General features: G+C 47.0%; 1 protein-coding gene across 1 annotated transcript in view; it reads left to right on the forward strand.

The window, feature by feature from the left end:
• LOC146869129 (butyrophilin subfamily 1 member A1-like) overlaps window positions 1–16077 on the forward strand; it is an 862288-nt gene that overhangs the window by 665374 nt on the left and 180837 nt on the right. The window contains exon 5 of the mRNA XM_085627799.1: window positions 5365–5481. Within this exon, the coding sequence (XP_085483925.1) occupies window positions 5365–5481 (117 nt within the window). The remainder of the gene's footprint in view (window positions 1–5364; window positions 5482–16077) is intronic.

The following is a 16077-nucleotide window of genomic DNA, read 5'->3' on the forward strand; positions in this document are numbered from 1 at the left end:
CATAGACACATCTGTACGGCCGGTAGCCCATAGACATCGGAGGGTGCCGTTCAACCTGCACCCGCAAGTGGAAGAGGAGTTGCGGAAGCTCAAAGAGCTGGATGTCATTGAGAAAGTCTCCGGCCCCACTCCCTGGGTGTCCCCACTGGTCGTGGCGCCCAAGCCTAAGCAACCAGGGGCCATCAGACTCTGTGTGGACATGCGGCTGCCCAACACCGCACTGAAGAGGGAGCGGCACATCACCCCCACGATGGACGACATCGTGGCGGACCTGAACGGTGGCCAAATGGTTTTCGAAGCTGGACCTAAACGCTGGGTATCACCAGCTGGAACTAGATCCCAGCAGTCCATACATCACCACGTTCTCGACCTATGTCGGCCTCCGGAGGTACAAGCGGCTGAGTTTTGGTGTCTCCTCCGCGGCAGAGGTGTTCCAGAACGCCATCCGAGAGACTTTGTCCGGTCTACAGGGCGTAATAAACCTCAGCGACGACATCTTAGTCTATTCCAACACTCTGGAGGAGCATCACGCACACCTGCGGGCCACACTCCGGAGACTGACCGAGTGCGTGCTGACGCTACGTAAGGCGAAGTGCTCGTTCTACCAAGACAGTGTGGACTTCTTTGGATACACGTTCACTCGTGAGGGGTTGCTGGTAGATCCGAGAAAGGCAGAGGCCATCCGAGCGGCACCCACCCCATGCAGCCCCTCGGAGGTAAGAAGCTTTCTTGGGATGGCCACATATTGCGGGCGGTTCATCCCCAGGCTAGCTGCGATGTCTGAACCACTACGCGCCCTCACGCGCCATGATCACCCGTGGGACTGGCCCCCGGCTACCAACAAGGCATTCCAAGAGATCAAAGAGGGGCTCCTGGACAAGACAATCATGGCCTACTTCCACCCCCGGAGGAAGACAGAGTTGGTGGTGGATGCCAGCCCAGTGGGCCTCGGTACGGTGCTCCTGCAGGAACATGGGCACGAAGTATGGAAGCCAGGGGCATACGCCAGCAAGGCGCTTACCGACACTGAAACGAGGTACGCCCAGATAGAGAGAGAAGCGCTGGCCATCAAATGGGCCTGCCAGCACTTCCACCTGTACCTGTGCGGACAGGACTTCACCGTCGTGACAGATCACAAGCCGCTGCTTCCCCTATTCACGGGGTCGTCGAGACTGGCACCGCCGCGGATTGAACGCTGGGCTGTGCAACTCCAGGCGTACCAGTTCAAGGTGATCTATCGGCCGGGGACTACTTGTCCCGTCATCCGCGATCAACCCTCTCAGCTGCCACACCAGAAGACACGTGCCGGGTCTGCTGGCTCAGTGGACTAATGCGTCTGCTGCAGGGGCCTGTGTTCGACCTCATGGTCACAGGTTCAAATCCCGGCGGGTCCACTCAGCCTTTCATCCATCTGAGGTCGATAAAATGAGTACCATTGAGTTGGGTAACAATAAACATCTGTTATTCAGCGCCAAGATACCCGTAGTGGTGAACGTGCGCTTTACAAATACATGTGTTATGTTATGTGCAACACAGAGGCTTTTGTCAGCATGATATCGCAAGGATCCTGCCCGAAAGCCATGACCCTGGAGGAGATAGGGCAAGCCACTCGTGAAGACCCTACCCTCACGCACGTCCGCCGGGCGCTAGACAGCAACGGCTGGGCCCGTTTCCTGGACGGGGCTCGAGCCTTGCGCCTCAGAGGTCAGTCACGCTCGACAGCAACTGTGGCAGGTCAGGAGTGAACTCAGCATAGGGGGAGAAGGAGTCGTGCTGAGGGGACGGCTCATCGTAGTCCCAGAAAGCCTCCAGCAGAAAATCCTGGCGCTTGCGCACGTGGGCCACCAAGGAATGGCCAAGACTAAGGCCCGGCTGCGGGACAAGGTGTGGTTCCTAGGGATGGATGCGCAAGTGGACGAAATGGTCCGACAGTGCCACGCTTGCACGAGCACGAGGGGATCCGGCTCCAGCTCCAGTGATCACAGAAGAAGCGAGTCAGACGCCGTGGACTCATCTCAGCATCGACTTTGGGAGCTTCCTGGATGGCAGGCACATGCTGGTCAAGGTCGATTCCTTCTCGAAGTTCCCGATAGTGGAGGTGATACCGTCTACTGCATTCCCGCATGTCAAAGTTTTGGACAGAACATTCGCAACGATGGGGTTGCCCGAAGAAGTCAAGTCGGACAGCTGGCCCCCATTCCAGGGGCGGGAGTTCCAAGAGTACCTGGCCCGGTTGGCGATCCGACACCGGAAAATCACCCCCCTCTGGCCTCAAGCCAATGGGGAAGTGGAGCGGCTGATGAACGCTCAATCGAGCACTGCGGATCGCCGTGGATAACGAGGAGGATCCGGAAGCAGCGTTAGATCAATTTCTAGGAGTTTACAATCAGACCCCCCACAGCACCACCAAGTGCGCTCCGGCTCACGTCCTGTTCAAGCGAGCCCCACGAGACAGCATTCCGGCGGATCCAGGCTGGGCCCCGGTGGAAAGAGACGGAGTGGCCATTCAGGCGCGGAGGGAGGCCACGAACCGGAAGGCGAGCGAGGCCCGCAGGGCCCAGGACATCGCGGTCCGAATCAGGGACCAAGTGGTCATCAAAGATCGGCACCCCGGCTGGAAGTTCCGAACCCCCTACGAGCCTGAAGTATGGACGGTGACTGAGGTGCGAGGGACCATGGTCACCGCGCGGAGAGGTACCAGACCGTCACCAGAAACGTGTCAAGCTTCAAGGTGGTCCCAGAAGCCGTCACGGATGGCGAAGGACTCGAGTCTCCAGGGGTTGTGGCGGAGAGTGGTGCCCCGGCGTCTCCCAGCGGGGGTGCGTCACCTCTGCCAGGCGGACCGCCGGGGGCCCCCGGTGAAGGAGACCATCAGAGACTCACGGATTGGGGTCCCGGGGCCGGGGTGTCTGGGGTTACCCCGCCGGATAGGTCCCCTGACCTCTCCACCAGGAGTCAACGATATGGACTACGCCCTAATCCTGCACCCAGTCAAAGACTAAAAGACTATGTGTATACTTCCCCCCTGACCAGGTGTCTGAGGGGACAGTTCACTAAAAGAAGAAAGGGATGTAGAGAGCCACCCGGGCTCTCTTATACTATGTTGCGCTAATACACGCATCCCCATACTCCTCGGGGCGGGCTCGTCCCGAGGGGATAAATAAAGGTGGGCCAGACCGCATGTGGTCTTTCGAGCGGCCCAGTAACGCATACCAGTGTCCTGTGTCCTTTAATTAGGTGTCCCTGATTAACTGAGGCCGTGGCCTGCCGCTTTACACATGCGTGGGCAGAAATGCTGAGGAAAGGACGAGACATCTTCAAGAAAAACTTTACTGAGAACAACAATGACGTGGTTGGCAAGGATGGCAGAATCACGTAAGCAAATAGGGAATCCTAGAGGAGCTTGACTTTAATGTGCTACGGTGGTGCAATGGAGGCACGTAACATGACGCTTTGCCGGATGGCTCCTAGCGCATTGGCGCATGCAGGTACTACACAGCAGCGTTGAGGAATGAAGAAGTGAGGACGTCATAAGGAATTCCGCGCGCAGTACCAAGAAGAAAGTAAGTTGCTCGGGCAGAGATTCAAGTAAATTTTAATTGAAACCGTCACCACCAAATTGTAAAACCCAGCGCTGAAAGAGTAGTCCCAAAATCCTGTAGAAATATGTGAATAAGTAGAACACACTTTCACACGACATCAGGAAAATGCAGGCGCCGGTATTAACCCAGCAGACAAGGCAAGTGAAGTACATGGCAGCAACGGCACAACTCCGTTATAACAAACCTCAAAATACATCGCTTCATTCAAATCCCCCGAAGTGCGGCACATCTCTTTCAATTAAAGTCATAGGGAAGGAAGCGGGAGAAACCCCACCAAACAAGAACATAATGTAGTTGTAGGAGCCCTTCACGCTCTTCCTCACTCAGGGATTAATGGAGTCCCAAGGCAGAATACAGCAGGAAGGAAAAAAAAGCGAATGTAAAGACTGCAGAGACAGGCAGCAGAGCAGTTTAAATTAGCAGACGGCAGGAACTGGCATGTAAACGTTGTGGGCGACCAGAGTAAAAGCATGGCATTTAGTTTCCATACACCGGTTCCTGCCTTTTACACCCATTTAACTCTTCATTGTAAGTTAGCTCTTCCAAATAGAAATGGGAAATGCCTTCCATAGCAGCTTGCATCAGGCAGGAATAATAGTGTTCTCCAGGAAACAGGGCAAGGAGGCAGGAAGACAATAGATAGAATCAGGAAGAGTAAGGCAGAAACTGGCAGGAAAGCGTTGTGGGCGACCGATGGAAGGTCACTGGTGGGGCTCACAGGGTGCCAGTATGCCTTTAAAGTGAAAATCGTACCTTTAAAACTAAGTTCATGCCTTGTAGTCACTTCAGGAATTTTCAGATTTCAATAGTCCTTCAAAAGACGCATGTAGGTTCTTTAAATCGTCGCCAAATGTGGTAATATAAAATAAGACCATGGAAGCCGAGGTGTAGATGAAGATGATATTTATTGAAGATGGATTGTAGATGGAAATAATCAAGTAATCAAGAGTCCTGTAGATTATGGTGCGAGCCCCACAGGAGCAGCTCCCTTGCTGCTCAGCCCATACTCTCAAGTGACACTCCCCAGGCATCCCAACACTCTGTGACCTCACCACACATCCCAACACTCTGTGACGTCACCACACATCCCAACACTCTGTGACGTCACCACACATCCCAACACTCTGTGACCTCACCACACATCCCAACACTCTGTGACGTCACCACACATCCCAACACTCTGTGACCTCACCACACATACCAGCACTCTGTGACCTCACCACACATCCCAACACTCTATGACCTCACCACACATCCCAACACTCTGTGACCTCACCACACATCCCAACACTCTATGACCTCACCACACATCCCAACACTCTGTGACCTCACCACACATCCCAACACTCTGTGACCTCACCACACATCCCAACACTCTGTGACCTCACCACACATACCAGCACTCTGTGACCTCACCACACATACCAGCACTCTGTGACCTCACCACACATCCCAACACTCTGTGACCTCACCACACATACCAGCATTCTACAACATCCACACGGGCTGAGCAGCAAGGACCATGAACTAGGAAAGATGCGTTGCATTGAATATAAGATCCAACAAGGTTCTATGATTTCCACTTCCATGTTAGATAAGATGTTTCCGCAGCCTCGTTGGATTTCTGAGAGGGAGTCACAAGTGATACTTTATTTTCTTATTTTGCCCTCTGTTGTTGGAGACCAATAAAATATTAGCACTATCTGTCCTCTGAGCATGTTCTGATGATGTTATTGGGGCGTCTACTTTGTTTTTTTTCCAGATGCTTTCTTCCAAAGAATATCTTCATGTATTTTAAGTCGTCTTCTCATCTCAGCCTCCTTTACTGGACTTGCCATTCTTTTGGTTTCATGGATTATTTATCTCTTCAATGAACAACGTAAGTACCAAGTATTGTGAAATATTTAGGTTAGACCATTGTGCTGCTTCAAATCTTTACCTGATTTTTGGCCTTTCTGGCATGGATTTCCATCAAAGGTGTTTGAAAGTTACACATTGAAGCATGAACTCTCGTCTTGGTGATTTCAATGCAGACATACAGTGGTGTTGGAACAATGTTCAGAGGGGGGGTGCTGCCATCCAAACTACACCACCGAAGTCCGAGAGATTGTGAAAATACGTCACACCAACTAAGAATAGCAAATGAGCCACGCCCATGCTGCAGGAGAGTGATATGGGTGTGGTATGTAGCAGGTGGTGACTTTTGCAGTATACTGTCACAAATCTATCACTTTAATAGACAGCAGATTTTTTTATTGAAATGACCACAGAATTTGCACTGACATGCATTTTTACTGATAAACCATAGCGCACAAACGAAACTGTGTGAAATGTATTTCAGAAAATATTTGTCATCTGCCCATCAATAAGTGCCATACTTTGTTATTATGCTATTAATATCTTTGCTTTCATCACAGTTAATTAAAAAAATTACAGAATTACATTTGTGCTTTCGTAACTGCTGATATATTTTGAAATCTTTATACTGTTCATTTACAGATATTTAAATCTGATTGTATACTAGAAACAAAACTGACGTTCTACAGCCTTTCCTTTCTCCCTCAGTACCTTGGCAAGAATGTTAGACAGTTCACCTTAGAAAATGTTCTAACTTTGCAGTAAAAAAAATAACACCAATCTGCATGTTAAAAGAATAAGCAGTAATTTGTCAGAAGACATAACCTGACATTTGACCCCTGTCTTTGAATACACTACACATGTGTCAAGATGAAAATTAAGTTAATGGCATCTTTAGTGGTCATTCACCTTCTGCACTCCAACATGCTTATTTTTGGGGTACTGCAGCACCCCAGCACCCCTCCTTCTAGCACCTATACAGCCATGCAGATCTAAATGAAAGACAGCACCATATTGTGTACCACTGTGTCATTCAGGAGATACCATATAACATGACAAGTCAGGCCTACACCTTGACAAGTACACAGGCACGCATCCAAACATGTCTGCAGCAGCGTTCACACTTCTGATCATTCACTTGCGTAAACCTGCACCACACAGATACTGGAAGACACTCTGCAGGTCAATAGGTTCGGAAGTTGTCAAGTGTCACTGAGCCAGAGAAACACCTGTAGCTCAGTACAGTCTGACCATCACCTCGAGAAGCCGAGCTTCTGTAAAGGCATTTATAACATGCAAGGCACATCACAAATCACACAGAAGTGGGCGTTGAAGAAAACCATCCACTTAGGACTGGACAGTTTATACTGAGGTTCTCAGCAACTGAGCAAAGCAAAATGGCACACCAGAGGATAGACTTGAGGCACAATTGTACATATGGTGCTCTCTGGAAAGGATATTAATATTTGTGCCCAGACGTGGGTCCTGTGCTCTCCATGCCCCTGGAGTCAAGCTAGTTTGGCTGATGAGGGGTGAAACCCCGAAAGCGGTCCTAGGATGCTTGTTTCCAGTCCAGGGAGGAGCAGGCCTGGCAGTTCCGGGTGGACTGTTCCAATAAGGGAGCAGAGTCAAGTCTGATTTGCATATGGCTGGGTTCAAACTGGAATGGCCTGAGAATCAAAAACGATGGATTTAGATCCAGATCTCTGTACTGGGGTGAATGTATGACATTGCTCTACATTCTGTCCATCAATTGTTCTTTTTGCATTTGTCACCCCGAGTGGGACGTGTATGCCAAGATGTGGGTCCCATGCTCTTCATGCCACAGGAAACAAGCATCCTAGAACCGATTTCACCCCTCATCAGCCAGGCTAGCTTGACTCCAGTGGCACAGAGAGCACGGGACTCATGTCTGGGCATACCCGTCCCACTTGGGGTGACAAAAGCAAAAACAACAATTGATGGACAGAATGCAGAACAAGTTTAAGACTGATTTACATATAGCTGGATCTGAACTGAGTTGGCGAAGTGAGCTAAAGAATGATGATGGATTCAACCCAGATCTGTGACTGGAGGTGAGTGGTTGAAAAGTTTCAGCGCTCTGTCCATCATCTCTTTGTGTTTGCTTTGTTCGCCCTAAATTGGCAGGGTATGCCCAGATGTGGGTCCCTTGCTCACTTTGCCACTGGATTCAAGCTAGCCTGGTTGATGAGGTGTGTTACCTAGAAACCGGTCCCAGGATGCTTGTTTCCGGTTCAGGGAAGACCTGGCTTGGCAGTTTGGGCTGGACTGGTCCCATGTAGCACAGAGTCAAGACTGATTTGCATATAGCTGGGTCTGAACTGGGGTGGTGATGTGAGCTAAGGATTGATGATGGATTCAACCAAGATCTGTGACTGGGGTGTGTGTCTGAAAAGTTTCAGCGCTCCGTTCCATCATCTCCTTGTGTTTTCTCTATTACTTAGTGTTATGTTATGGCGATTTGTAAAGCGCGCGATTACCAAATAGGTGTCCTAGCGCTTATCCAACTCCTCCCTTGACCGGTCAGGCAAAGACAACTTAATTCACGAACAGCCAGGTCTTCAGCGATTTTCTAAAACACAGCAAGCTATTGATGCATCGCAGGTGAAAAGGCAGTCTATTCCATAGCTTGGCCGCACCAAAGGAAAAACTGCGCCTGCCCCAGCGGGCCTTTTTTATCAAGGGGACAGTGATCAATTTTGCATCAGATGATCGGAGCCGACGCGGAGGGGAGTACCATTTAAATTGTTTTATTAAAAAATCAGAGCCTTCCTCGTGTAAGGCTTTAAAAACCAGGCACAGTGCTTTAAACTGGACTCTGTTTTTAACTGGAAGCCAGTGCAGGTCTCGAATAGCCTTAGAAATAGGAGCAAATTTGGGGATGCCTGTTAAAAGTCTAGCAGCAGCATTTTGCAACAACTGCAATCTTTGTAACAGATTTTCCTGTATATTAAGGTACAAACTGTTGCAAAAATCTAATCTGGATAATACCAGGGCCGTAACCACCGTTTTACGGCATTCAAGTGGAAGCAGAATCAGGATTTTTTTCAGAATTCTCAGCATGTACCCTGTTTTGGAGGCTACCGCTTTAACCTGTGCGGCCATGGAAAGTTTGGCATCCACCACCATCCCGAGATTTTTTACCTTATCAACCGGGATGGGGAGGACCCCAGAGCCGGCGGCCACCATAAGGGCGTCCAGAAATTAGGGCTGTTCTCAAACAACATGACCTCGGTTTTATTAGAGTTCAGCCTGAGACAGTTACTAGCCATCCAGTGCCCCACTTCCAACATGCAAGACTGAAAGTTGACATCCACCCCCTTTTCCAGACCTGGAAGTAGGGACACTACGATTTGCGTGTCATCCGCGCACGATGTGACACTGAACCCATAGCGTCTAATCATAGGAGCAAGGGAAGTAACACAAACTTTAAACAGGGTGGGGCTCAATGAGGACCCCTGCGGAACCCCACAGGGTAAAGAGAAGGGTTGAGAGGAAAAGTTTCCCAAGGCCACTATATGGCTACGGTCCAAGAGGAAAGAGTTAAGCAGATCCCATGCTTTTCGCCGAATCCCACCTTTCCTTAAACGATCCATCAACAGTCCGTGATGGACCGTATCGAACGCGGCCGATAGGTCCAGAAGGATCAGAGCAGCTCTGCCTCCCTGATCCACTGCCGACCTAATATCCTCCATGGCATTGATCAGTGCGGATTCCGTACTGTGTCCTTCCCTGAATCCGTACTGGGAAGAGTCCAGCAAAAGGGTGTTCTTCAAAAAGGCACTAAGTTGTTTATTCATTGCCTTTTCAACTAGGTTCGCTGGAAGAGGCAGACGGGAAATGGGCCGGAAATTGTTCGGATCCAGAGGGTCTAGACTGGGTTTTTTTAGTAGCGGAAGAATGGAGGCCTCCTTCCATATTTTTGGAAATTGACCTCCTTCGAACATCTTATTAAAAATAGAGGTAAGATAGCAGGCTATTGGGACCGGGGCCAATGTAATGATTTTCAAAGGGCAGGGATCTAATGGAGACCCGGAGTTAGCGTTAGCTAGTAATTCCGATGTGTCCTGCAGGGTGAGAGACCTGAAAGACTCTAGGGTTCCAGCCGGCTTGACCAAGTCTCCTACTTCCAACTCAGTCTCCCGACCACTCCTAATCGAATCGCAAAGGCTGGTGAAGATATTGTTGACTTTAGTTTGGAAAAATAACGCAATCTGTTCACAGAGCTCTGTGCTAGACTGGACGTGGGCGGATCTAACAGAGGACAGATTGGTAATTGTGTGAGAGAGCTCTTTGGCAGAATTTTTAGCCGCCTCTATTTGAGCTGCATAGAACTTCTGTAACATTTGTTTGTATGTAACCATGCTTGCTTGATATATCGTCTTTTCCTTATCCAGATAGCCCTTCCTCCAGTTCCGCTCCACACTCTTGCATATGCATTTTTGCAGTTTTAATTCTTTCGAATACCAAGGGGCAGAGGGAACCATTCTTTTGGGTACGACCAATTTAGGAGGTGCAAGGTCGTTGCATGCCTGCGTAAGCCATCTAGTATCTGGCCTATTGAGCACCTCGCAATGAAAACCGGGGGGAGTAGCTTTAACTAGATCAGGCCCGGACGCCTCATCCGTCCAGGTTTCTGTTATAAAAGCGATCTTAATGCCTTGGTCAATCAATAAGTTAGCACATTCCGTGCTATGTTTCACCAGAGATCAGGCATTTATAAGAATGCAACTAAACTTCTCAGTAGAGCCTCTGGCCAAGCGTCCACCCTCCATCAAGGCTCTAATGGGTTCAGAAAACAATTTGGGAAGCGGCGTTCTACAGGTGGGGCAGGATCCTTGGGGAAGACTATTTCTAGCCTCAGCCCACAAGCGCTCTCAGGCGGCATGCCTTCCCCCAGCATTTAACTCCATTAATGCTTCCCTGGTGTAGTGGTATTTTCTAGGAATACCTGATATCAACTGGCAAGGGGTTAGGGCGCTGAGCGCGACCCGGGCGCGGACGGGTGCAGACGGGCATGCCTTAGGCGCGCCAGCGGCGTGGTCACGCCAGCGCTCCTAAAGAAGGCAGGCTACCGCCCAACTAGACTGCTAACCAGTCCGTCCCTCCAAGATGGCTGCCACCGTCCGAGAGACCCTACTAGTGTAGCAGGAAACATTGATCCAAAACCTGTAGTGTTCCCAGAACCACAAGAGATGATGCAGACTTAATCTCAGAACAAAGGTTAAGGGTCACAGCAGTCTCTCCTCCCTCACAGATCTCTGGTGAATTGCCAGGTATACACCCTCTCTCCCCACCATCTCATGATCCAGCTGGGTGTCTAATGATGCACAGCTTTGTTGTACATGTGACGGGCTGCCCCTATACAGCGGGTGATTAGACCCTAGTGCCACAACACATCAAGCATCTCTATGTATCAACTGGAGTCAGACGAGACCAAAAGGACCCAGCAGAATTTCTATGAATTCAGGTACAGGCATTCATTGCCAATATAAACTCCAGGGAACCTCTTCAAGATGATCTGGACATCATTCAAAGAGGTCCAGCATTAGCTACACCCTCTCTGCTGTCAGCACCATGGTACCTTCTGAAAGGCACAGCTAGAGGTCCAGCAGAAGCTACATCATCTCTGCTGTCAGCACCATGGTACCTTCTGAAAGGCACAGCTAGAGGTCCAGCATTAGCTACACCCTCTCTGCTGTCAGCACCATGGTACCTTCTGAAAGGCACAGCTAGAGGTCCAGCATTAGCTACACCCTCTCTGCTGTCAGCACCATGGTACCTTCTGAAAGGCACAGCTAGAGGTCCAGCATTAGCTACACCCTCTCTGCTGTCAGCACCATGGTACCTTCTGAAAGGCACAGCTAGAGGTCCAGCATTAGCTACACCCTCTCTGCTGTCAGCACCATGGTACCTTCTGAAAGGCACAGCTAGAGGTCCAGCGGAAGCTACACCGTCTCTGCTGTCAGCACCATGGTACCTTCTGAAAGGCACAGCTAGAGGTCCAGCAGAAGCTACACCCTCTCTGCTGTCAGCACCATGGTACCTTCTGAAAGGCACAGCTAGAGGTCCAGCATTAGCTACACCCTCTCTGCTGTCAGCACCATGGTACCTTCTGAAAGGCACAGCTAGAGGTCCAGCAGAAGCCACACCGTCTCTCCTGTCAGCACCATGGTACCTTCTGAAAGGCACAGCTGTGAAGTAAGGCTTTACCTGGTGGAGGTTCTTAGGTTCATAATTCAGGGGTCTTTCCTCCTGCTGTATTGCAGTCCAACTCTGCAGTCTCCCTGCTCTTACTGGCTGCACTGACAGGGCCTCATTGGCTGGATACACAATCAGTCTATATGCCCCAAGATTATGTGTCTCGCGGACTGCCTTACGTTTTAGTTGTTTCAAACAGACAGAAGCTTAGCTCTTTCTGTGGTTGCGCTGGACAATACCCTCCTGAGATTCCTAAAACGAAGGTGCCATTCCTCAACCAGTTGATTGTACTGCGGATAGTGGACTGGGTAAAAAGGATAGATGCGCTCCCTCCATTGTTGCAAAAATATTTTAGGTAATTTCATTTAGTGCATTTAAAGGTCTTTACACATTTTAGGCCCTTGCGATAGATTGGCTGATAAATACTAATATGTGTGGTAACTCATGTTATCGCTCATATTGAAATGATACGTTTCGTGATAGAAACGCAACCCTGATAAATTTCGGCAGATAAAACCTGCTGTCATGTGTTTCCTGTATGGCCCATTGTAGTTTTCCTACGTTAACCTAACTGTTCATGACACAGACCGCATTTGCTTTGCACACTTTACTATATAAACTCGTTTGCTTTTGTGCCACATTCTACCTTCACACAGAACCTGCAATTGTTTTCTCGTTCTGTTCCTTCCCAGGATTTAGCCTGAAAACCGCACACACGATCAAATAACAATGTCCCTTGTTATTCTGTTCTGGCCAAGCACTAGCACCGAGACATAATGCAGAAATGCAGCTGTTGTTTATGAACATGTGAGCTTGGTTATATAGGTACGATCCCTGAGAGGGTCGGGAATGTTGTGTTCTGGGGCGTCAATTCACGTGTCTCTCTGGTATGGTATGGAGGGCAAGTGAGACACTATAGCTAGTTGGACTCCGACTCATGGTACTGAGGTGGTATGGTGACTCAGTCCCTATCTACTAATGTTCTATGGTCCCAAGTATAGTTCTGTTCCTGAGAAGAATTCCTGCAACACTGTGGATGTTTACCAGTGGAAAATTCCCGGGAAACACTTGCACACACTACATTTGGTTGTTATGCCCCATGTTAATGCTACCTATCGTACCCGAGCAGAAACATATTCCACAGTATTTCTATTTATCAGATGAGATAAATATTGCACTTAGCACAGAGCAACTAGTTTAAGGCAAATCCTAGTTGATGTGTTGCATACCTACCTTAGCAAAATCTGAATTTCTAGGAGTTTTGTGCCTGTACTTTATGCTGGTGAATTGAATTTTTGCATATTCTCATCCTAGACCCATTTGGTACTCTTGACACCTAGCAATGAAAACAATATTTCCAAGGAATGCAATAAAACACTATCAATAGCATCTGAATCTCTTTTGGGGCAATTTTCACTTCATTATTGTCGTTATACATTGCTTTCTTAGGCGTTTCCCTAATGTTTATCTGCAGTTAATTGCAGCCTCAATATTTAAATTCTGGTAAACTTTGTGTGTACTATTTTTGTGCTCGAGTTAAACAAATTCACATACTTTTGAAGAGAGGGATGGTCGGGTGAGTAAGATCCTTTCTTTGTTCTTCCCTTTTAGGCTTTGAAGGGTAAATTGTGTTGCAGCCAACACGTCTTACACCCTTTGCGGTGCAGAGACCTGAAGCTTTCTCAAGGCAAAAACTTCTTTATAGGAGATATGGTTTTTTTAATGCTGATATGGTTCAATAACTGTTAGGTATGACATTTTGACAACAACGTTCCTCATTATTTTGGAACTTAGGATCCCTTTTCCAACCCTTTTTGCTTCCCCATTTCGGCTTCAAACCATGCCTTCTTCCATTATACCATGAAAAGCACTATTAGGATATGTGTTAATATCCTCTCCTTTCTTATATTTATTTAAATTTTGAATCTTCATATTGTCTTTTCTGGATCTGTTCTTTAGGTCCTCACACTTGTCTTTGAGTGCCTTTGTTTTCTCCTCCAAGGCTACGATAGAGGTTGTGGGCGCTTCCTCTCATCTGGCCATTAGATGCATCTCTTCTAATCAACATTCTGAATGTAATTTTTAATAAGAAAAATCTTTGGTTAGCTCTTCTTTTAGCTGATGGTGCCCATCTGCCAGTGATTGATCAAAGTCTTTTTTTTTTTTTAAACTCACAAGGCACTTCAAGAGATTTTCATCTGTCAGTGTTTAGGGAGACTTGGTCGGCATTATATCCAATCCTCTTCCCTCTTGTCCACTGGACATAGTACTCAAGTTACTCTCCCCTTTTCTGTGGAGCCTTTGACATTGATGAGTTGTCCTAGTCAGTAAGGACTCCCATGCCCTCAACTACTGCATCCTCTTCTCAGATATGCATACCCTCCAAGATGTCACTGTATCATACCAGAATAACTTAAATGCCTACCAGATGTCTGCTTTTCCACTCTACACATATTTGGGGATACCTGCAGCTTTGTGATATTGCCATTGACATCCTCATATCATCCTACTTTATAGTATATATGGTCATTCTGCTCAGATTTTTTGTTTCCAAACTTTTTATTTAAAGTTTATAGAGAAATGCACAGATAAAGAGAGCTTATCACAGACATATAGGGGCAGATTTACAAGCCCCCTGCGCCATCAGTACGCCACTTTTTGTGACGTACTGGTGGTGTATTTTCCTGCTCCATATTTACAAGGACAGGAAAAGCCACCCTGCGTGACTTTTCCTGTCCTTTCAAATATGGCCCCTTATTATACGGTGCGTACATACAGAGGGGGGTACAGTGCGTACATACGGGGGGGGTACGGTGCGTACATACGGGGGGTACGGTGCGTACATACGGGGGGGTACGGTGCGTACATACGCGGTGGGGGGGCCTGTACGACTCGTACCCCTGGGGACTCCGCTTTTATGGCTGTTATTGGCTCCCGTAAAAAAGAGCCGTACGGAGTGCCGTAGGGACGAATCGTACTTGCTGGGCCGTAAAACGCTGCTTACATACGTACGGACGTCACGTACAGGCTGTTCGGATCAGATTCGTAGGTTTTTACGCGGGGGGGCCTGTAAGACTCGTACACCAGGACCAACTTTTCCCGGGCTACGAGTCATACAAACTTGGGTAGAGTCATTTCCCGTGTACGGGACGTTTTCCGTACGATTCGTAAATCGGATAGCCGGTCCGGATCGTACTTGTACGCTCGGACTGTATTTTTACGAATCGTACGGAAAAGTGTCCGGGTACGTCTCGTACAACTTTTCCCGCTACGATTCGTACGGATCGGGCCGATCCATATGTACTTTTTCCCGTACGAATCGTACTTCACGGTTCGGACGTGACTTGTACGATTCGTACGGAAAAAAATACGGATACGAGTCGTACAGAATTTTTTTTTTTACAGGTTCGGAATCGGCACCATAATGTTAAAATAAATTAAACATATACATATATATAAAATAATATATATACTTACTCCACAGAGTGCAACACTAGGGAAAGTGTTGGATAGCGTAGGGGTAATAATTCCAATCCCCACTCCAGAGAGTGCAACAGTAGGGAAAGTGTTGGATAGCGTAGGGGTAAAAATTACTATTCCCACTCCAGTGAGTGCAACAGTAGGGAAAGCCTAGGTGTTAAAAATAACATACTTATCAATTAAGTAATTTTTGTAATTAATGATTTAGTAATAAATTTTACAATAAATTAAAGGTACCAATAAATTAAAATTAATAATTACTTTAATAACATTAAATTACTCCCCATCCTATTCCCTAATAAACACACAACCCACTCTGCATTAAATTTCACACAATTAACTTAATTATCAATTAATCAATTAATAAAAATTAATTACTAATTAATAATTAATTCGCAATAAATTAATTATCAATACCAATAAATACAAATTAATTACCAATTAATAATTAATTTACAATAAATTATTTATCAATACCAATAAATAATAATTAATACAAAGTAATTGCCAATTAATAATTAACAATAAATTAATTATCATTACCCAAAAATAAAAAGGGATAATTACAATTAAATTACTTCCCACCCTATTACTCTCTAAATCCACAACCCGCTCCAATATTAAATTAATACAATTAATATAATTATCAATTAATCAATTAATTAAAAAATAATTACCAATTAAAAAATAATTAACAATAAATTAATTATCAATGGAAATAAAAAAAGAATATTTACTTAATTACAATTAAATTACTTCTCACCCTATTTCTCTATAACCCCACAACCCGCTACAGAACTAAAACGCAATATTTAATTACAAATAATTTAATAATTCCTTAAAATTATTATTTATTTTACTACAATTAAATTACTTCCCACCCTATTCCCCTATAAACCCATAACCCGCTACGGTA

Source organism: Triturus cristatus, chromosome 1_1 (genome assembly GCF_964204655.1).
Source record: "Triturus cristatus chromosome 1_1, aTriCri1.1, whole genome shotgun sequence".
NCBI classification, from domain to species: Eukaryota; Metazoa; Chordata; class Amphibia; order Caudata; family Salamandridae; genus Triturus; species Triturus cristatus.